This window comes from Sphaeramia orbicularis, chromosome 1 (genome assembly GCF_902148855.1).
Source record: "Sphaeramia orbicularis chromosome 1, fSphaOr1.1, whole genome shotgun sequence".
Classification (NCBI taxonomy): Eukaryota; Metazoa; Chordata; class Actinopteri; order Kurtiformes; family Apogonidae; genus Sphaeramia; species Sphaeramia orbicularis.
This window is the reverse complement of record NC_043957.1, coordinates 45,125,260-45,149,039: the sequence shown is the minus strand read 5'-3', so window position 1 is coordinate 45,149,039 and position 23,780 is coordinate 45,125,260. Positions and strand designations below refer to the sequence as shown.

At 38.1% G+C, this 23,780-nt stretch overlaps 2 protein-coding genes across 2 annotated transcripts; one reads left to right on the top strand and one right to left on the bottom strand.

Annotated features, from left to right (window-relative positions):
* The first annotated feature begins 4,132 nt into the window (after nucleotides 1–4,132).
* LOC115422843 (WD40 repeat-containing protein SMU1-like) lies at nucleotides 4,133–13,522 on the top strand. The gene is made up of 12 exons (XM_030139431.1): nucleotides 4,133–4,178; nucleotides 5,381–5,591; nucleotides 5,684–5,836; nucleotides 5,928–6,044; nucleotides 6,717–6,833; nucleotides 8,259–8,378; nucleotides 8,511–8,627; nucleotides 8,785–8,912; nucleotides 9,956–10,082; nucleotides 10,171–10,332; nucleotides 10,567–10,719; nucleotides 10,963–13,522. Exons 1-12 carry the CDS (start codon nucleotides 4,153–4,155, stop codon nucleotides 11,059–11,061), a joined length of 1,530 nt encoding a protein of 509 aa, XP_029995291.1. The 5' UTR covers nucleotides 4,133–4,152; the 3' UTR covers nucleotides 11,062–13,522.
* Nucleotides 13,523–16,109: 2,587 nt separating this feature from the next.
* On the bottom strand, nucleotides 16,110–23,764 carry dnaja1 (DnaJ heat shock protein family (Hsp40) member A1). Its single transcript, XM_030139499.1, has 9 exons — nucleotides 23,638–23,764; nucleotides 21,677–21,829; nucleotides 20,297–20,480; nucleotides 19,883–19,987; nucleotides 19,383–19,610; nucleotides 19,125–19,239; nucleotides 18,813–18,928; nucleotides 17,899–17,999; nucleotides 16,110–17,804 (listed from the first exon to the last, which is right to left on the bottom strand). Exons 2-9 carry the CDS (start codon nucleotides 21,806–21,808, stop codon nucleotides 17,571–17,573), a joined length of 1,215 nt encoding a protein of 404 aa, XP_029995359.1. The 5' UTR covers nucleotides 21,809–21,829; nucleotides 23,638–23,764; the 3' UTR covers nucleotides 16,110–17,570.
* Between the last annotated feature and the right edge of the window lie 16 nt (nucleotides 23,765–23,780).

The window sequence follows — 23,780 nt, the reverse complement described above, 5'->3', positions numbered from 1 at the left end:
AAGCACTGGGTATGTGGACTCCAACCAGTCAAGACTTTTGCATGCAACACCGTTGACAACGGAAACTGGAAATAAATATCACACAGGGTCACATTAAATATTAGTCTTACTAGATTAAATGGTGTTAGTATCTTTCTCAGTCTAAACTGCCAAAAGTGACTTGCAATCCAATATTTATTAACCCTTTCATGCATAGTGGTCACTCCAGTGGACAGTTACTCTCCAGCTGTTCTCTTGTATATTCATGGATTTTATTGTTTTAGTTCCATATCAGTCAACACTGTGGACACTTATACATCATCCCATACACTGACATTCAGACCATTAGTGTAACTTTGCTGTTCTTGATAAACCTGATCTGCAGTAACATGTTTGAGTGTTGAAGGGGTGGGATAAATAAATTATACTTCCTCCACTCCTTTTAGAATGTGCAAATGAAGTCATGTATAAGTTTTGTTTTTGTTTTTTTGCTTTCTTCCATGACTTCTTACTACCTGTTTTTTTTCCTAAGGACTAAGTAAGATTACTTTGTCTTGTTGCATATTCAAAATAAACTAAACTAAAAAAAAAAAAAGAAATCAGTTGCTTGTTATTGTTACTAAACTGTAATTAACTTTTTTTTTTTTTAACAAAAAAGTTTTTTTTTTTTGCATATTATTTCCATGAAGTGCGTAATGACTAGTATTAGAGTATGTTAAAATGTGAGAAAACAGCAGATTAGCAGCATTAAAAAGGTTTTTATTTCATAGTTTTCACATGATATATCAGTAAATCCATGTTTCTTTGCTTCCAAAATTAAACGCGTGGTGTCAAGCTGACATTTTTTTTAACTCCATGAAAAATAGGTTCATAAGAAAATTTTCAGTCACATTGTTTTTTTCATGCCTAAAGAGGAATAAAAACACTCAGGAAATAAATGTTGATTAAGGTTCTCATAATTCGTGCATGAAAGGGTTAAAGTCTTTAAAGAATTATAAAAGAAAGCATATGCTTTAAATGTATCACATCAGATAGTGCCAGTCATACTCACTGTGAGGCTCCAGTTTAACAATGACAGGTGAGATTCTGTCAATGGCCATAGTACTTATAACTGTCACACTGTTCTCCAGCACCTCACACAGCATTTTCAGGCTGGGGTGGCTGCATTTAGTGTTAGTGTACAAGACTGACAGCTTGGCACAGGCTGAGCGGAATATGGGCAGCTTGACCAGCCTGTCAGCAGCGCTCTCTGCTTTCTGCAGGACATGGAGAGAAAATACATCACTTCACATTCAGTCATGTCGACCTTCAGGCAGCTTGTACGAACAGATTCTCAATGTCCAACAATGGAAGTTTCCAATACTTCAACTAGTGCCTTGTCTATTGGACTTAACCCTCCGGTATCCCGTCCAGTAAGGCCCTTACTAAGCACCAAATGTGCCTTTTTGGCACACTTGTGGAATAATGTCAAAAAAAATTTCATACAGTTTGTTTTTAATTGTTTTACACTTTTTTCTATTTCATCAACTTGAGCCGTAAATAAAAATACCAAATACTCAATAATTGTCACATTTTTTAACCCTTTAAATGCTGTGTTTGTAATGTAAACAAACCAATTTTTTTGGATGCAAAAAGCACACAAATTTTTTTTTTTTTCAATATACTACATTAAAAGTGGATCGCATATTATCTGATTTTTGCAGCCTGGCATATGTCAGTGATTAACAGCAACATCGGTTAATTTGCATTATTATTTTTGGCGCTAGGTCAAATGTTCAAAAATACTAGCATCTGTCACCAAGTGTGACAAAATGGCACACCTATAAACCCAACTATTAAATATTATATATATTGATTTATTTTTCTGCCCTAATTTGATTTTATTTTTGTAAATCAAGGTCAGCCCTAATCATACATATCAAATGGAAGAAATAGTGCGTTTTAGGCACACTTGGGAGACAGATGCTAGTCTTGTAATTTTCTTTTGTTTATAATGTGCAAATTTTAATTGGTGGCCAGAATTTTAAAGCTCATGCAAAAATGAACAACTTTTGAATTCTAACCTTATTTAAATTGTGAAAAATAATATGAAGTTTTTTAACACGAAGTGCAAAGTGTGCTTAAAAGGCGCACCCGGATACCGGAGGGTTAACATCTCCCATAAAATTAGTCTGTAGCCTATTTATCTAAGAGTAGATAATTATTATGGCGTGGAATTTTTCCCAAACAGTTTACCCTTACAAAATCCCACGGGTGTTTTAGGAACACAAGCAGTTAGCAAGTAGGAAGTGCTCGTGTATCTACTTCAACTGTCCTCACCTGGTTGTTGTTCAGCGGCATGTTCCCTGCGCTTGAACAACAAAACATATATAAGCCTCTGCAGAAAGCAAAAGTTTATAACATGTACACGTATTTATTAAAAATACACTACTCACTCTGCAAAATACTGCTTCACTAGTGAACTTCACCCTTCTCTGACGGAGAAAAGCACAATTCAATTAGTATCACCTGTAGCGCCACTTTTGAAGCACTTCTCGCGACATTTCAGCTTTGAGATTCTCGTTAGCCTCATAGCGGAATAAGTCACTTTTGTCATGCAATCATTAATATGTCTTTTTGTTTTTGAAAACTTGTTCACACGTCTGGTCGAACTTTTGCAGCAAAAAGTCCTGTGTTTGCAAAAAAAAAAAAAAAAAAAAAAAAAAAAAAAAAATTATTTATTTTAACCTTAAAATATGACTTAGGCGATTACACTATGAGGCTAACATGATAAACGCTTATAGGGTCATAATATTTGCTAATGTACATGATTTAGTGGGTTCATTTTGGTTTTTAATGCGGTGCGTTTCATTTCAAGGTACTAGGCTATTAAAGCACATGTTATGGCTTTCATTAGCCTTTTTTTTTTTTTTTTTTTTTTATTTTTTACGCATTTTATTATAGAACCATAACAATACAAACAAACATTACAGACAATCGACAACAGGGGGTGTATTCATTACATTTTAAGGAATTCTTTGTACCTTCAAATGGATTTTGTTGCTTTTTTGACTATTAGGGATAATGAATTAAAATAAATTATGGATTTACAAATAGAAATTGTAAAATTTTGAACTTTTTCAAAAATGTACCTATATTTATGAATATGACATTCCCCTAATACAATAAAAGGATTGATTATAAAAGATATTTTAGAATTTGTACGGTCAAATGTGTAATTACGTCCTCACCTATAATTTCAGTTATGTTGGTTAAAATTGAGAAAATGTCATTTGTAAGATCGGTCTATAATTATTTATGGCCTAAATCATTACGCAAATAGGAATTCAAATTTGGTTCTATTGCAGATTTTCTTTTATTTCCTAGTCAGGCATTAAAAGCGCATGACTTCATTTATACTGTGATATTAGGCCTAGTATCCTTTTAGAATAAAGTCATGACATATAGAAGTCATGTAGGAAAAACATGGCTTTTGGAGGGAATTTGTTTTTTCCTCTGGTTTGATGCAATAGTTGTACTACTACTGGTAGTCGTAGTAGAATACTAATGAGCAGCTTATACCTGTGACATCTATTCACTAACAGGTTTTTCTGCAGCTGACAGTAACGCATTGTGAAGTGACAAACAGGCTGCAGTGGTTCATTACAAGAAAATTCAATGAAGGCAGAAAATAATCCTGTATGTAGGAAGTAATGCAGGCTAATAGGTTCAACAGGCGCAGACACTTAGAGTATCATCTGAATATAGATGAGTACTGAGGTGATTTGGGATGAGGCAATGCTGTCGCTCGTGTATACAAAGGTTCCTAGAGGCGAGCACGCTGTAAGCCACGAGGGCTCTCCGTGGTGCTGATGCTGCTGATGCTGCTGATGTGGCTGACTGCCGCTGCAGCATCACGGAGCTCAGCCCTGTCTCCCGCACACATGGTATCCACGAAATGCTTCTTTGTATCGGTATGCGTCAGGGAGGAGGTGTAGCCCTAAGTGATTGTGTGGCAGCGCCAGTCACAAGGTTTGGGACTGTTGTCCGCTGCAAAACTGCGAGACACAAGAGAAGCACGTGTAGTGGGTGGTCCTCAGAAGTCGGTTTTCACGTGGCTCTAGCGAGCGCCGAGCCCGAGCCGAGCCGCCACACCGTCAGTCCAGTGCGGCAACACCAGGAGAAAACATCAGCATGGCTGTGGAGATGGAGCCTTCGGAGTAAGTGCGCGCTGATTTGGCTGTTTTTTAAAGAACAAGTTGTCAGGGATAGTTTTATGATGATGAAAAAAATTAATTATACACAGTGCAACTATCCAAAAGGCTGGAATTGGCTGCTCTTAGATGCATGGGTTATCTGAGGTGTTGGCTTCTCCTTTGGGGAGTTCAGATTTGTCTGAATTGACGACTTTCTGTGTTTTGTTTTTCATATTAAAGGAGGATCTAAATTGATTTTATTTCTTGTGGGCCGTGTGTTTACAACTACACCTCAGGGTAGTAGGCTGTGCATCTGTACCTCGGTCTTTTTCTATGACGTTGTTGTTTATTGACTGCGCACATGTGGCGTTTGTTGAATCGGTTGTAGTTCTTACCACCCAAACACGCACGTATATTTATGTTCTGTCTATTGTGGGCAGTTTACTTGACGCATTGCCAGTTTTGCTCGTGTCCTTAGTCAGACGGATTATGTCATTTAACCTTGTGTGTTAGATGATGGTTTGGAAGCAGAGGGGTCCACGCTCATACACTGTGCATGTTTTATGCTCCATCCAAATGTGCCTGTTGATCTGCCAGCCCCTCCACCCACTGATGTGGCATAGGGGTGTCTGTTTTGGTGCTCTTTACCTGGTTTCTTCCCTTTTTCTATGGGGGAAAGGCTGAGCAGGTATTGATATCAGTATATAGCTGGATGTGGGGTTTAATGTATTGTTAAAGGTTTTAAGAAAATGCACTAGATAAAACAGGTTAATTAGAGCCGTAGATCAGTAAATGATGTGCATGATGTCAAGTATCAACAAGCAATGTCATAAATTAGTGTCTCTTTAGAATGATGACACTCCTCCTTCAGAGGGACAGTCACATTACCTGCAACAGTAGAGTTTTGAGGATGCTCAATCAGCTCTGAAGTGGGACTAAAGCCTGCATGAAACAGGTCCCCAGCTTATGTAGCCTGTTAGTTTGACTGGGAGAGCTCCCACACGTTTCTTTGTTTTGAGGCTTTGCAAACATCGATGCAGCAACAGTTTAATTCTCTTGCTGATCAATAACAACAGAGGCAATGCCTTTGACACTGTCCTTGAGAGTATTATGGTATACCAGAAACAACAACCTGCTGCAAAACTTCAGTTTGAATGAGTTAAACTGATACTGTAGGTCTCATGGAAATAATGGCAGTCATTAAATTAACCTACCTGTCTTTGTAGCGTGATCCGCCTGATCATGCAATATCTGAAGGAGAATAATCTCTACCGAACACTGACCACTTTACAAGAGGAAACCACCGTCTCCCTCAACACAGTGGACAGCATCGACAGTTTCATCGCAGACATAAACAGTGGCCATTGGGACTCTGTCCTATTAGCTATTGAATCCCTGAAGTTGCCTGACAACACACTTATTGACCTTTATGAGCAGGTGGGTTTGTCTTTCACACAGCTAATGTAATTCCTGGTCTGCTTATTTAATTAACACTGAATTTTGTCGATAAACTCTGATGTTTGTAACAGGTTGTTATGGAGCTCATTGAAATGAGGGAGGTGGGTGCAGCTCGCTCACTCCTCAGACAAACCGACCCAATGATCATGCTTAAACAGACACAGCCAGAGCGGTACATACATTTGGAAAACCTGCTCACATGCTCCTACTTTGACCCTCGTGAGGTGAGACTATAAACTTGTGTATAGTCACACTACTCCATTGGAAAGCAACTAATGAAATAACATTGTTTTGCTGTTTTTATTCAAACTGCAGGCATACCCCAAAGGCAGCAGTAAGGAGAAAAGGCGTAGGGCTATAGCTGAGGCGCTGTCGAGGGAGGTCAGTGTGGTGCCTCCTTCCCGCCTCATGGGGCTTTTGGAACAAGTCAGCGTGAGTATAAGCCCTGAAGACGATCAATATCTTTCACACTACTCACTTAAATTATATAGCAATGCCTCTCAATAGATGCCGGATGCACTCTTTGGTTGTGAACATAAGATTAAAACTGTTTTTCTTATCCCTCATTTTTCTTTCATTCACCACAGTCATTTACATACTGTAGATAATGCTGCAATTCTCTCTATTACATTACATTGGTGCAAGCTTTTTCATGTAGTGGAGGATCATATACTGTACTTCTGTAGCCCTTTTGTATTTGTTTTGAGTGTTGTAATGCTTTTTATGGTACTGGACAGTAGAAGGGTAGATAGATGTGGTATCATATGCAACAAAAGTCTCTTGCATTTGCAAACAATCCAGCAAAGTTGTGGTTTATGGGTGTCATCCACTCCTTGTTTTCCCAGAAACACAAAAACGTAATTATTTTTACACTTGTTTTTTTTTTTTATAATTCACTAAAAGATTTATAGTTAAAGAATTATGTTCTATCTGCTGAAATATTAGATATTATGAACTTATCAAAACTTATGTAAAAATGAACAGAATTGTTACCTTGACACTGTAAGAAACTGAGTGAATTGGAACTTCTCAGTGCTCTATATTGTGATGATGGGCAGCAGTGACTGAACCATCCGATTGTATGTCCCATTAATCCTTCTACAGTCCATGAGACTACAGCAGGATCATCTCTCCCCTGATATGACCATTGAATCATCTGGGAACAAGGACAAACACCTTGAAGAAGAGAGCTATCCAACCCAGCTGTACCGCCACATCAAGGTAAAACACCACCACAAAAAACAGCATGTACTGTATTCAGCTTTACTGTCTATGGGTCAGTGGTGTAAGGACAATGATGGTGTGTTATTTTGTGTCCTTATGGTTTAACCCATAAAGACCCAAACACCCACTGGCAACCAAAATAATTTACTGGTATTAAAAAATCCTATCAATACATAAAAATAATTGGTGTAAAATACAGTTTGCCATCTTTTCATGGTCATCAGATATAACCAATAGTTACTGTGGAAAGGCTGTCATCTTCTGCAAAATTGATTCACTAGTAAAACCCATGGAGTTGGATCAATGACAGTGGATGGACAGACTTGTTTTTCTGTTAAGTTAATGATAGATTTTACAGAAAAAGTCACTTTTCCCTCCAATTTCTCTGTTTTTGATATAATAACCCTTAACTTTAATTTGAGCTTTTATGGACATCAATCATCATCAGTAAATTAAATGTAGAAAAATACCTGAATACCTGAACTTAAGAATGCAAAGTATTGGCCATATTATTGGAAGAAATGGTGATAAATCACTTAAGAACAGTACAAAATAGAAGTAAAAATCATTTGGGAACTGACACAAATGTAGCACTGGGTCTATGGGTTAAGTAAACTGAAAAGCGTTAACATTTCCAAACAAACTCTTTAGAGAATATTTGGAGAATAACAGCAAAAGTGTGGTGTCAACCGTAACAATGACTTAACAAAATTGAAATGAACATTAAAATTAGTTAAACATTCAGTCTGATTTGGCATTATCTTACATTATTGTAATTCAACAGTAAATAAAAGTACATTTTCTTTGGAGTTACACCATTTGCCATTTTTATGTCCATTCAGTCTTAGTTTCGGTGAAATATGGTGCAAAAGGCTTTTTATATGACACAAAACCAACATAAAGATAAAATATACTTTTTAACAAACCTGATCTATGCCTTTAAAAAATGTTGTGAATGGCTTAACTTGTCAGTTCTTATTTTTCATCGACCCATATAACAGTGTTCAGGAAAGGCTTCAGAGTAAATAAGTTTAAGTATTCTTTTTGTCATTTTCCTTTGCATTATGTCTCTGTTAATTATACCTAATATATATGGCAAACACATATAGACACAGATAATTGCTTCACTCACCTGAAGGCATTTGTCTTGGTCTCTGGCTGTGCTTTTAATCACTTGCCTCCAGATGGATCTGCCTGAGTTGCTTGCCCTTGCTTCACTCTGCCCAAGGGTAGACGTGGTCAGCCCATAAAAGAATACACCACAGCACAGTGGACAGCTTTGTGCCTCTCTGAGGTCGCCTGATACCAAGACTTTATTACTTTAAAGAGTACTTGGATCACTGCCTCCTAACCCAAGAGGCGAGTATTCATTGTAAAAGTAAAGGAGGTTAATGAGGTTTTATGTGTCTCTTTAATCTGCAGTTTGGTAGACGGTCACATGTTGAATGCGCCCGTTTCTCCCCTGATGGCAAATACTTAATTACTGGATCAGTGGATGGCTTTATTGAGGTTTGGAACTTCACCACCGGAAAACTTAGTAAGGTAACCATGTATCCTATTACAAAACCTAACAATTCTAGGATCTAATTCATTACAGCCATTGTAAAAGACCAAAAAATGTATATATTTGGTGTATTTCATTGTATGTTTCATGTGTGTTCATGCCTGAATTAGGACTTAAAATATCAGGCGCAGGATAGCTTCATGATGATGGATGATGCCGTGCTGTGTATGTGCTTCAGTCAGGATACAGACATACTGGCGACTGGAGCTCAGAATGGAAAAATAAAGGTTGGACTTTGGTGCATCTGTTAAATTTGGTCAAAAATGGTTATATTCACAAATTTTATGTAATATAAGTGCTTTAACAAAATAGGAAACATATTCTATTAAGTAAGTGTCATTGGATTTTAACTCACTCTAATATGTTTGTGAATTAATGTGAAAGATTTGGAAGGTCCAGAGTGGTTTATGCCTGCGCAGATTTGAGCATGCTCACAACAAAGGTGTGACCTGCCTGAGCTTCTCTAAGGACAACAACCAGATCCTCAGTGCCTCATTTGACCAGACCATCAGGTAGAGTTTCATGTCATCACTCACAGTAAATAGCTGGTTTCTTTCAATATTGTCCGTGGCATCTGCATATGGTGCATGAGGAGAGATTAAAAACAAGATGAGAGCCTTTTTTCAATTTCTTGAGACTTGTTGTGGCAAAAAGTTGTTTGTCTATTGTGGGAGGAAGCAGGGGTTCTCACTGACCTGAAAAACATGATTCACAAAAGTTTCAAAAGCATCCGCATGGGCGTCAGTGCAGCTGAAAGGCAGTGAAGGCTTTCTTCAGCCCACAGTGGATTAGTAAAATGTTGATGGCAACAACATACTGTAGATGGCAACAGAAGATAAAACAGGAATCTCCCTTTTAATTACTCCTTTTTGCAGTTCTAAAAGGATCACGTTCATTTTAATTAATATTTTTCACAATCCAATTAATCATAAATTCATTCAACTTTAACTTCTTATAGAATATTTAGAATTCTGCATAATAACTTGAAGCTAAGGTAAGCACAGAATCAATACTGCTTCCACATGCTTCACTTAGTTTGTCCTCAAAGAGCTGAATATCTATTTCTGACTCATTGGGGGTGTGGGCTGAACATCTCTACTGTGTTGAAGCACATGTGCTGTGTGGGTGCAGCTGAAAAACCATGTGCTTGGGCACAAAGCTGCAACGTGTTCCTCCTCTTGCAATTCCTCACAAGCTGGTACTCTGAATTGTTGACATACGCGAAATGATCCTCACAGAGACGGAGAGAATCACTGAGCAATAGGCGTTTTGTCATGGTTTAGCTAATCTGCACCCAGTCACTCCACAGCAGCTAAAAATAACCCACTGGCAGCTCCGCAGCACGTTTTGTCTGCTTTTCAGGGAGAATCCCCTTTTGACTTAAAACGCAATACCGTGAGTCAGAGCTGTGTTATATCTGATTATAGTTTGTTGTTGGTTTTTTTTTTTACAACTTTCTGTCAATCAGTCTTCCATCATATACATGTTAACTGATTCAAATAAATTGCACCTTCTTAAGTTAAATCAACTTATACATAAATAATGTCGCTTCCAGAGTCCACGAATTGAGATCAGGCAAGACACTAAAGGAGTTAAATGGCCATTCATCGTTTGTTAATGACGCATCTTTCACACACGATGGATTTCACGTCATCAGCGCCTCATCTGATGGCACTGTTAAGGTAAAATTACAAGAGGATAATTTCTGTCAGTACTTTATTTAAAGTATGTAACTTGTGCAAGTTTTGTCTCTATGCTTGTAATTTTTAGATTTGGAACACAAAGTCCTGTGAATGCATCCACACTTTCAAATCTCTGTGCCGGACATCTGAAGTCCCCGTAAACAATGTGATCCCTCTACCCCAAAACCCGGAACAGTTTGTGGTCTGCAACCACTCCACCACAGTGGTCATTATGAACAGGCAAGGCCAGGTGAGAACTGCAAGATTTACTTATAGCCCATGTGCAAATGTAAATTCATGAGAATAGGACATAATAACATCATAATAAAGACTGTATTTGTCTAATTATGTCATAAAAAGTTGAAACTCTCATAGCATTTAGTCATTTTAATTAAATTTCTTGGTATTGCTGTCTTAAACCCGTATCCCTACACTACCCCTGAACAGCTTTGTAGACACTAATTCACTTTATTTGTCACTTCAGACTGTGAGGACCTTTAGTGCAGATAGAAAGGAAGGAGCAAACTTTGTGTGTTGCACCCTGTCACCCCGTGGGGAGTGGATTTACTGTGTGGGAGAGGACTTAGTGCTCTACTGCTTCAGCTATACGACAGGGAGACTGGAGAAAACGCTGACCGTAAGTTCTGCTGCAAATATATGTAATCACTGTCAAGTAGAGCACAATCCATCCTTACCTGTAAAATAAGACTTAATGTAAACGGGCTCTGCCACTGTTTCTCATCTTGTTACTTTTTTTCTAAATATTCTGTAATAAATGACATAACACAATTCTGTGAATGAAATGCGTCATTCCCAGAAAGCACTAACAAGAAGAAGTGACACAGGAAGTGCAATGATCTGCGATGCTTTGCACCCACAGGTCCATGAGAAAGATGTAATTGGCATCGCTCACCACCCACATGAGAACCTGATTGCTACATACAGCGAGGGAGGCCTGCTAAGGCTGTGGAAGCCTTAGACTATCATCTGCATCATTTAAAGGAGGACCTAGAGGGCACAGCACACATTTATGAAGTCAGCCAGTTATACATAAGTTTACATTAGTGAAAATGAGCTAAGGAAACCCATGAAACTTCATAAAGTCACACAATATATCACCAATAAATCATACAACACAAGGTCATTTTAGTGGCTGGTCAGGAAAGTTCAAATCTATATCACAGTCTTCCATTTTTCTTTTAAGTAATTATTGTCCATGTTGGATTAAGCAGCTATGATCAATATTTTTATAACAATGTCTCAAATATATTGAGTGTATCAAAGTGTGTGTGATGAATCAGCTCATTTTCTTGACTCAGCAGCAGCCTAAGTAGAGTAGCCCAGTTCCCTCTCCACCTCCTCTAGTTCCTCCAGGGGGATTCTGAGGCGTTCTCAGGCCAGCAAAGAGATATAATCCCTCAAGAGTATCCTGGGTCTGGCCTGGGATCTCCTCTCGGTTGGACGTACTTGAAACACTTCACCAGGAAGACACCCAACAGGCATCATGACCAGCTGTACGAACCACCTCCAGAAGCTCCTCACAATACGGAGGAGCAGCGGCTCTACTCTGAGCCCTTCCTGGATGGCCAAACTCCTTACCGTCTCTTGGGGAGAGCCCAGCCATCCTATGGAGGAAGCTTCCTCTGCTTGTATTTGCCCATCTTGCTCTTTCTGTCACAACCCACAGTTCATGACCATAGGTAAAAGTAGGAACGTAGATCAAGTGGTAAATTAAGAGCTTTTCTTACTGAGTCTGTCTGGAATCTTCCCCTGCTTTCAGATCAAAATCATCACCATGTGGTGATCAGTTTTCAGCTTTGCTCCTCTCTGCACCCGAGTGTCCAGAACATACACCTGCAGGTCTGATGAAACAACCATAAATTTGATCATCAACCTAAAGCTTAGGGAGTCCTGGTGCCTTATACACTTATGGACATCCTTATGTTCAAACGTGGCATTCATTATGGACAAATCGTAACATGCTCAGAAGTCCAACAGAACACCAATCTGATTCATATTTAGGCAAGCCATTCCTCCCATTACGCCTGTTCAGGTCACACTGTTATTGCCCACATGAGCATTGAAGTCCCCCAGAAGATCAATAGAGTCCCCAAGAGGGGCAAATTCCAGCACCCCCACCCCAGGACTCCAAGAAGACTGGGTACTCTAGCTGCACATATGCACAGACAACAGAGACCGATTTTAGAGAAGCAACCCTTCTCGTTCACTGGGAGAAACCCAGCATACAGGCACAAAGTCAGGGGGCCACCATTAGGCCCACACCTGCCTGATGCCTCTCACCGTGGGCAACTCCAGAGCGAAATATACTCCAGCCCCTCTCATGGAAGTTGGTTCCACACCCAAGCTGTGAGTGGAGGCTAGCCCGACTGTATGTAGCCAGTATCTCTCAACCCCATACACCTTGGGTTCTTTCTCTGCCAGACAGGTGCCAAGTTCCAACAATCAATTTCAGTAACTGGGGATTGGACTGCCAAGTCCCTGCCTTTGGCTGCAACCCAGTTCACAATGTACTGAACCCTTACTACCCCTCCTGCAGGTGGTGAGTCCACAAGAGGGTGGAACCACGTAGCTTATTCGGGCATGGCTGGGCCAGGTTCCATGGTTAAACACCTGGTCACCAGGTGCTCGCATGTGAACCCCTCCTCCAGGCCTGGTTCCAGGGCAAGGGGAGGTCACAGTTATCTTTGATTTTCTCCTCATAAGGGGCTACTGAATCATTCTTGATCTGGCCCCTCCCAGAGGACCAATTTGCCTTGGGAGACCCTACCAGGGGCTAGATGCCCCAGCAACAAAGTTCCTAGCACCATGAGGGCACCAAACTCCTCCACCTAGATCAGGTGGTAATTGAAGGAGGGGTCATTGTAACTAAAAACCCCTTAAAACCCAGCACCAAAGAACAGACATTTAAGCTAGTAGCTCCAGTTAACGTAACTTGTCACATTTACCTCTCCTCTTGTCAGGAGTCCTTATAAACAGTAATTCGTATTTCTAGTTGTTTGATGAATCAGTGCATTTGTATGGTCTTTATAAACATCTGCAGTACTGTTTAGGTCCTCCACACTGTACACACAGCTCCTCGTGGATCCAAATTCACCAGTGCAGTTTGAATCCCCATTTTCATCTCTTCTGTCTTTAGACATGAAAATGCATGATGGTGAACTGTCGTGAAAACATTTATAATAATACCGCCTCTTGTTTGGGCATAAACAAACATATCAGGTATATGATTTGTCAGCTTTGGTTTATAACAATACTTTTGTAACTTTGATTCTACAGATGTGCTGACTTTCTTGTGTCCTCTGTGCTTCCTGCATGCTACCTCAGTGCACTGTCTAAATGTGGCTCTACAATAGTTTTCCTTAAAAATATGCATGATAATTAATGATAAACCTCAACGGAGCTCCAGTGACACATTCTGTAGCCTGTGTGTATATAATAAATGTATTTAATGTGGACATTGTGTTGAACTGATTGTAGTGTATTTTTTACTGTTGCGTAGCGTTAGAAATGCATCGACATCTACAGGAAATCTAAAGAAAAGGAACATTCAAGAAAAATATCAAGAAAACCACAAGGCAGTAAATTAATTATAATGTGCATGATTTAGTAGGTATGTATTATATACATCTCCTAGAAAAATGTATCATTCCATATTTCTGTGGAAGGAGGGGTGACACTGCCCGTTTCACCGCTGCACATGAGTAGTTATACTCCAATTTCTATTTCCAGTTTCACTCAAATAATGGCTTTTATTTTAATGTTGCTCATATCCTGATGAGGAGTAACACAGTAAAGAGAAGTTACTCATTCAACTGTGATTTTATCTTTTATTTGAAGGGCCATATGTATGATCAGCTCACAGAGACATTGTTCAGCAGTAGTTTGGGTGAATCAGTGTAGGCCCGAGGCACTGCTGAACAGACTGCCCATGCACGATGTACTTTTCAGGCTGACCAAACAGGACTGAAATGGGGCACTGAATTGGGTTGGAGGTCCCCAGTAAAATAGAAATGTTCTAGTTGAGTGGTCTACCTTTGTGTCTGATTATGAGTGTTGATAAAATATAATAATCAAATGACAAATACTGAAATCAAAAATTATATGCAAGAGAAAAGTTGAGCTGTATGTGCCATATGCAGTCACAAAATTGACAGGGCTTCATATTTTGACGAAACCTTTGCAGAAATGAATGAAAGATCTATTTATTTCATAGGAAATACTTAAGATGCAAATGTTCTTTCCCATGCATGTTGCTTATACCGTTTATACTTCATGGTACTTAGTCATACATCACTACTCCAACACAATTGTTAATCATGATGCTATTGTGTTATCAGTAAACTCATATTAAAATAAAACTTTAAAAAAAAAAAAAAACCGTCATAACAATTAACAGTCACAATACAATTAAACTAAAACAGTGCAGTGTAAATTCAAAGATATCTAGTTCATTGGTTATTGTTTCAGTGGTATAGCAACAAAGAGGCAAATTAGGAAAAAAACTCAACAAATTTAATTAAACAACTTGGTCTAGAAAATCACTATCTAACAGATCTAGAAATCAACAACTAAAGGATCGATAAAAAGGATTTTATTTTTTCATCCTGAGATTGTGGATTCTCTTTCAAGCTATAGCATCAGTATACAATTAGCAAGTATCTAGCATTCATTAGAGGTAGACTGATATATTGGCTGGCCAATATATCGGGCTGATATATTGATATCGGCCTTAATTTTTTTTTTTTGAAAGCCAGTATTTGATCAGTAGTAAACATGTTCTAAGATTTGATCAGGCACCTGTATAGGCAGCACTTGAAGTTCAATAAATGTTAGAAGAAAACTATATGTGTACTTGTATTAATAATTTCATTCATATTGCTGCATGAAAATCTTAATTATCTGAGTGTTTCAATTGTATTTTATGGTCAGTGTGTTTAAAAAAAATAAATACATCGACCTTAAAAATTGGCTGTAGATATCAGCTGGCTGACCAAATTTTTTAAAATCAGCATCGACCTTAGAAAAACCCATATCAGTTGACCTTTCGCATTCATGCGCCAAATGTCATGTTGGGGTGCTGGAGGCTATCCCATGTACTTATGGGCAAAGGCGGGGTACACCCTGGATGTATCACCAGTTAATCAGAGGGCTGACATAGAGACAAACAATCACACTCTCATTCAAACCTATGGGCAATTTCAGCTTGACCAATTAACCCAGTGGTTCCCAACCTTTTTTGGCTCGTGACCCCATTTTAACATCACAAATTTATGGCAACCCAAAACATTCAAAACAGATACATTTTTTTTTGTTGCTAAAATTAATTTGTCTTTGATCATGTAATAGTTTGCTATACTATGTTGCAAATAAACGCTAATTTTAGACAACATTTAGGCTATATAATTTATATTATTATGGACGGAGGCAGAAAAGCCAGGTGTAGATTACTGCACAAAGTGAGAATTTTATTTTCCTTGGTCAGGATATGTACAGTCAGTCCAGCTTGGATTTACAAGGCTGACAATTAATACTGAACAAATAACTCACACTCTGAATTATGAAAGAGCTGCAGCATCTGAAACTGACCACAATGAACATTTGAAAGATAAACAGAACCACAGTGCTTCAGTTTCAGCTTCACAGTTTGTCATGTCTTTTATGTATTGGGATTGTCTCAGTCAACTCACCATATATTTTTTTTAATAGGATTTTTTTCATTTTTTTTATCAATTACTAGAAATTTCCCGACCCCAAGGTTGAAAAACACTGAATTAACCTATTAAGTGCATGTCTTTGGATGTGAGGATGCCAGAGTACCCGAAGATAACCCACACAGAAAGGTCTTGGGATCTTCTTACTGTAAGGCAACAGTGCTATCCACTGCAGCAAATGTAAACTCTTAAATGTTACACCAAGCAGCTTTTATTTATTAGACTTGTTACCTTTGAAATCATGCGTCTAATGTCTGGTAGTAGGGCCACAAAAATGACACAAGTAAACAGTACATACATTTTCATCAAAGACCATTAAACAGTATTTTATTAGAAAACATGAGCATAAACAATTAAACCATTGGTCCTAATATGCTTACAGTCAAATTAAGACGACACATACTGTAGATAAATTTCACAAGTTGCACACTGAGTTGAGTGGTAATGTTAATAAAACTGCATATGCTTTGAAAAACATCTGTTAACAGAAGTAGTAAGCATAGTGCTGAAATATCGCTTGGAAAAATCATCATGGAAGAAAACTGCATCATTTCAAGTCATGATAAGGCTTTAAAACAGGCAGATACTTTGATGAGGTAAAAGGCGTCATGAATATGTTCCTAATCAAGCCTCCGGACACTTTGGCAATTAGGACAGGAATTATGACAACAAAACAAACAAAAAAACACATGCTCAGTAGCTTGTGGTCCAACATCCATCACTACTTTTCTTATAATACATCTGAAAAAGTCTCACCAACAAACATCAAACCTTTAAAACCTCAACATTAGCCACTGTTTTCCACATAGCTTGGCAGGACAGGCGAGGAAATTACAGACTTCTTAATGTGAGGAACCGTTTCAACCAAGGCAGCAGGTAAAACTCTGAACAATATATTAAATCTGGAATACAGAAGTGTTGAATGTAACAAGATCTGAGTTTTTAGTAGTCATCTGGACAGCTTTCTTATTACCTATTTCCAACTTATGTGACTTTGAACACTGAGTACCTCCCCTGCATACATATTTGGCTCATAACCAAAGTGGGTCATATTTGCATGATATTTTTCCATTTCCAGACTTTTTTTTCCACCACAAACAACTTTGGCAGCTCAAAAAATGTTAAGTTAAAGTGAACTGAATCTAAATACTTGCATGCGTCAGTCTTTGACTCTCAACTCACATTTTGTCACTTTCCATGACACTGTTTAGAAAATAGCCCTTGAAAGGGTATAACAGCATAAATGTTTTAATTCTTACCATATATTTCTAAAGCCAAGACTGAAGACAAAATGTATGTAACAACTCGGTAACACGCATTCGCAACGATTTAGTAGCACTAAGAAAACTGTTATTTTAATATTTATATTGGCATCAGTTTTAGTCCAACTGCATAAAAGCAGACAGTCCTGGTTTAGACCTTGACATTTTTCTTTCTTCTGAAGTCTCCTCAGTACCAGCCCTCCACTTTTTGATCACAGTGCGATAAGAAAGAAAATAGAAAATGTCCCAGAGCTGAAGAGAAACCCCATTCATCTGGATCCACATTTAGTCCTGGCACTGCAAGACCCCTCTCTGTCAACGTAGTATTACAACAGCTGCAAAAACCATCAGGCTACGTTAGGGCACAGTTTCATGATTCAGACAGCTAAGATTAAAAGAGAAGTAATAAAATAAAAAGTGCACAAAACTCCAAAAAGGTGCTTTTGTTTAGAGATGGTGATTCTTGTCAGGAATACGAACAGGTTAATTGGGATTTAGGATGTCTGACACTGAACACCCCCAGCACTTGCATAGTCGTCTTCATCCACATAGTAGTACTGACGGCTGTGACGTTTTCTGTTCTCAAAGTCACACTCCTCCAGGTCGGCGTAGATGTACAGGTCATCGTCCATACTCTCCAGCTGCTCTGCCTCCTTCTTTACGGGGAGGTAGCGCTCCAGATCCTTCAGCTTATGCTTAGGGAGGAAGTTGGCTTGTGGAAACACCACCTGATGAGGAAAAAAGAAAAAGTTACATTACCTCAGCAATGAAGAAACAGTGAGCCTTGTTCTTTGTTCTTGTAACATTCCGACAGATTCTTACAGAGAAGTGTATAATTAGGCGCCCTTTTTCAAACGGCCTACGGTGCATGGGCATCCCCTCATTCAAGACGCATTTTGTGTCTCCAGGTTTAATCAATTCTCCTGTGATTAAAAAAAAAACAAAACAAACCAAAGTCACCTTAGTTATTAAACAGGACTTACTAAATTAATATTCAATACAAAAGTTCAATCAGAAAACCATTATTTCTGCCTTAAATACTAGCTGGAAATTTTACATTTAACAGGATGATGCATTCAATTCACATATTAGTATCACAAGCAGTGTTTCCTCTACTATCACATTAGTCCCCCCCACTCCACCACCACCACTACTCCTGGAAGGTTAAGTTAGTCAAGTTCTATACAGCTCCAGATCACAACAAAACTCATTTACAGATACCTTTCCGGTTGAACAGGTCTGTACCTCTTTTATTATGGCAGAGGTTATGTTTTCATCAGGGTTTGTCTGTCTGTTTGTCTGTTAGCAAGATAACTCAAAAAGTTATGGGTGGATTTTGATGAAATTTTGAGGAAATGTTGATACTGGCACAGGGAACAATTAAATTTTGGTGGTGATTCGGGGGGGGGCTGATCTGCCTTAGCGGAGGTCTGCATTCTCAGAGTACTTTTCTAGTTACATCTTTTATTTATCTAAATAGCCTTACTATTTGCTGGTCATATCTGTCTCTACATGGTCACGTGTTTACAATGCTCCTCAGCTCTCTGTGTTGAGCATAGGGGAGTTCCACCCCAATGCACACACACAGACATAACGCTCACACACACACAGGTGAGCACACTCCCACTCTGTGTCTGCTTGCACCCCCCACACCCCAACAGACAATATGTCTAATAACTAGATTGAAATATATTTAACAATATTGGAGAGAATATTTAAGCAAGAATTTGGTTTACCTGGATGTGAGGTGATGAGGAGAGTTCTGTTGTCCAGTGTTTGAACAGGTTTCTGGAAACCACACAAAGCCTCAACCAGCTGCAGCTCCATTGACATGATCAGGTCCTCTCCTTTCCTGCAACAGAAACACAAAGTTGGAAACTCAGAATGGGCTTTGACAAATGTTTTTGCAGTTGTGGCAGGGGAAGCTGCTTTCCTACACTCCTGCAGATCTGTCTTTTACTATTTGCTCATCTTTTCAATGCAAAATAGTCAAACCTTCACCTTCATGCAGCACAGGTAATGACAAAAAACCTTTGACAACACATCACCTGGTGAAACGTGGATGTTCTTGCTGGTCCAGGATAATAATGATATCACCTGGCTCAAGACCTGGTTCCTGGTCTCCCTCTCCATGGAAAACTATCTTTTGTCCATCTCTCATTCCTGCAATAGTTTTAAGATCACATCATGTATGTACCATCTGGGTTTTCTAGTATGCTGTTATACTTTATTAAATGTATAGAATAAGATACTTTTAATCTAAATGTAAACATATACATTTAAGCTAGCTCAGCCTTCACTCTCACCCTTGTCAATGTGGACCTCCAGGATTTTCTTTTGTCGCAGGATCTTACGACCTACACATGCTTTGCAGCGGTCCTTGTGGCTGATTCGCTGTCCTTGGCCCTGACAGTTGTGGCACACCGTGGACACTTGCTGGACCATACCTGGTAGCAATTGGTGCACACGGACCTGCATGCCGGTACCATGGCAAGACATGCACATCTGTGCAGCTCCTTTTCGACTCCCACGACCTGCAAAAACCACTATCAATACTCATTCTGGTAACAAAGAAAAATGGGACTTCCACCATTTTTGCTTTATTTTACTTTCTTGGATTAAACTTAGATGAACTCTTAAGGACAGAGAGGGGGTGACGTCATGATTCGTTATGGACAAAAAGCCCTTTCACAGGCTTTTTAAATCAGCTTGTGCTGAAAAGCCTGCTCAGATCCCCAGGCACTAACAAAGAACACATCAACATAATTATGTTACAGCAAGCAAACTATAGAGTTATAACGGGTACCTTCACATTTGTCACAAAGAGTATTTTTCTGGACAGCAAGTTTTCTTGTAGCTCCATTATAAAGATCCTCCAGAGTCACTGAAATCTGATGAACAATATTCTTGCCTACAGTGGAAAAAAAAAAAAAAATGTATTTCATTATCAACAAAATATTTTTGCCAAACTTTCATACATAGTAATACATATTATTGAATTTGATGAAACGCCAATAGAGCCATAATTGTAATAAAAAACTGTGCTAGTAACTGTCGAAACTAGATTGTCACTCAACTCATATTTCTCTACAATAAGAAAAATGGGGGGGGCAATTGCAGTGAAAATTATGATCAATTAGAAATTCAAACTGTGAAACCAAAAATACAAACAACTGAGAAACTGTATATACAAGTGTCCATTTTTCTAATATATGCATACCTTTTCTTTCTCTGTGCATCCGACTACCACCTCCAAAAACAAAATCAAAAATGTCCATGGGGGATGCAAAATTTCCACCACCTCCAGTTCCTCCTTCTTTAATGGCCTTTTCACCTCCACGGTCATACAAGTCTCTTTTCTTGGCATCTGACAACACTTCATAGGCCTGTGAGATCTGCTTAAACTAGAATTAAAACAACCACAGAATTACAAAATAGCACTTCTGCAATTAAATTTGAATTATTTTAGAATTTCTTTGATCACTGCAAAATGTGCCTTTTCTTAAGTGTAATTAAGAAAAGGCACATTTTACAGTGATCAAAGAAATGATGTGATTTAGCAATCAAGTAATGCATTTAATTATTTAAAGGAGCTATATACAGTATTTGTACTTCAGAATATTAAAAAAATGACTTTACAGCATTTGTTAATGTTTATTTGAGTGCCATAAAGTATCATTAAAGTACTATCAAAAGTTCTAACGTTCTGCCTAATATGTCAATGTATGGTATGGCAGAGTCAAGCAATAAATGTAGTCAAACCGAAGCGCTGACATGTCACAGTCTGCCGGTCTGTAAGAAAACCAAGCAGACTGGACAAAAACTAGTAAGAAACAAGAGCCAAAGAAAGTGACCAAGTGATTAAAAAAAAGAAAAAAAAAAAAAAAGAGAAAAGAAAAGAAACATTACATTATTATATTGCTTTCCCTGCTAGACATAGCTCTAAAGTAAAACACCAATGTCCAGCGCTGAAATTAATTAAATAACACTTTATTTACATAGCTAACAAATCAGACATTCTTCTCAAAGGACTTTACCATCTGTACCATATACAACACCTTCTATCCCCTCACCAAAGGTGAGGGACCTTTGGTTCAAGTGACAAAGTCCCAGCATTTCTTCTACATTGGGGAGCTTGATTATGAGGCTTATGGAGGTTTAAAGTTACTATGTTATGATATTATATTTTATAATTTCACCATAAACTGATACGTGCTGGGACGATATAAAATGGATATTCAGTACAGCTACCAACACAAACCATACAAAAAATGTAGGTATTTTGTGGCTTTTCTACAACCGTTTTCTGTCTCAAAACGGATGAGACCTCACAGAGCTGAAATGTAAACTACCTATTAACTAGATTATAAGACACTGCTATTTGGATGGATTTTCTAAGTTTGTGTTTGAAGGAGAAAACTTGATGATCTGATATTAGAAATGTATGCAAATGAGTTTCACACTCGTTTCAGTGACTGATATGGTCTGTGGAGATCTAAAATTAAATCAGTGGTGGTTTTGGTAGCTGTGGGTGACTTCAACCCACTGTTGATAATTTGGAATATTAGTATATGTAACTCCTTTAAATAAATGTACTTACCTTTTCTCCCTCTACAGGATTTTTGTCAGGGTGATATTTCAAGGCTAGTTTACGATATGCTTTTTTCAGTTCACTTTGTGTGGCATTAGGTTTCACACCCAATGTGTCATAGAATCCTGTTTCTTTCACCATGATTGACTTTTGATGGTTGATCTAGAAAAGTAGAAAAAACCCCACAGTGCTTTAGTACGTACTAACAGAAAAAATACAAATACATACAGTAGTTTATGAAGATTATGAAAGATTTAAGTGAGTGTCAGTAATAGTGTTACAATTAATGTTTTTCCTGTGACAAGGGGACATACATTCTTTTTTAAAAATTACAGGAACCATAAGTTCGATCAGATGTGCCCATATTTTTGCACCATAGTCTGTAAATGCAGTTCTTTCAATTATGGCCAAAACATTTATAATGACATTACCATATTACAATTATCTGAAGTAATCCTAATCATTTTACATATAAGTAATTATCATCTCCATTCACTTATATGAACACAGTTTGACAAAACCAATAGATGTAACATAACTTATTTTAACTTCATTTCAACAACGGCAATCTGGTGCTGTTTTAATAATATCACTACACAGTACCCCCTTCTTCTTTTGCTGAGCTCAATGCAGGACAGGCATTTCTTTAGATTTTGTATGTGCTGAATATGTCAGTGATGGACTACAATAAAGTTCTATCATATTTGCCATGTTTATTTGTTCAATTACGAATTTTTTCCACAATAGTTTAAGGTTTATTTTGATTTTGTACCTTGGCTCAAACTACAATGGCGGCATAAAGTTAAGAGAACAGTATACTGTTAATTGCAAATGTGTATAAATATTAATCATCAAGTCTCTTTTTAATATCGTGACAGCCCTGGCAACACAACCTTGATTTGTGGCAATGAAAATCAAATCAGTTCTTAGTTGAGTCCAAGTGAAGTTTGTAACAAATAATAATAATCTTATCAGTTCATCCTTGCGTCCAATTGGACATTTGTGTCAAACTTTGTATCATTCTGGTTAACTGTTTCTGAGATATCACAGTTGTGAGGCCTGACGGACCAACGGACCAATCAATGACTGATACAGTGGACATGGACACAACTAAAAATCAAAGTGTTAAAACCATGCGACGCTTGCAAGAGGACTTGGTGTTCCTACATGAGATATTAATTTAAACAAACTAAAACTTGACACGTCATAGCTTGTACTAGTAGATACCAGCAAAGGGTTAATCAATATGTATTTTATTCCAAGTCTATGACCTTTGATCTCTATAAACAGAGCAGCTGGACTGAAAAACCTCGGAGAAAAAAAAAAGGGTGCTCGGGAACTAAATGTTTAATAACATATCGTATACTTCACTTAAATGCCAAGTTTAAAATGTGGTTTGAGAGGGTTCTCTCAAATAATTACAGTCTGGGCTGTATATCAGCTGGTTCACACGTTTAAATATTTGTATGCTAACGTCATGGGATTTACCATCTGCTTAAGTTCTCACAATACCTAGTATGTGATAAAATACTGTATTTATCAATGTGTAAGTAGAATCACATAGGATGGTGACTGTAAATATCTCCGCGTTTACATAAAATGACAGTAAAGCAAGCTTACTAAACTAATTCTTTACTTTAAGCATGATATCGATATCTTTACTGTAACACAATTTTCGTAAAAGCGGGAGAGAGAGATGATTACCGTTTATTTTTGGGGGGGTTGACAGGGTCATTAGTTAGGGTTCAGACTTCAGTAGCTACCTGTTACTATGCTCATGATGAAAACAAAATAAGGTTTCGTATCCATCTACTGTGTGTAAAAAAAACATTAGCTAACTAGACAAAACTTAGCCTAGCAAGGATAGCTTGTTAACGTTAGCTATGCTAAGTACTCTAACCTAAAACCGGCACTGTCTATTTTACAGTAGAAAAACCTACATTTATAATTGTGGTTTAATGTGTTCTCACCTGTACAAAGTCGGCGATGTGGAGAAGTTTATAGTGGAGCCTTCAGTTCAAAGCGCCTCTTCCAGAAGCTTCTTTCACGCTGCTAGCAGTAGTATGGGTGGCAATAATCTAATATTATGACGTCATTCCACTGCGACGAGAGT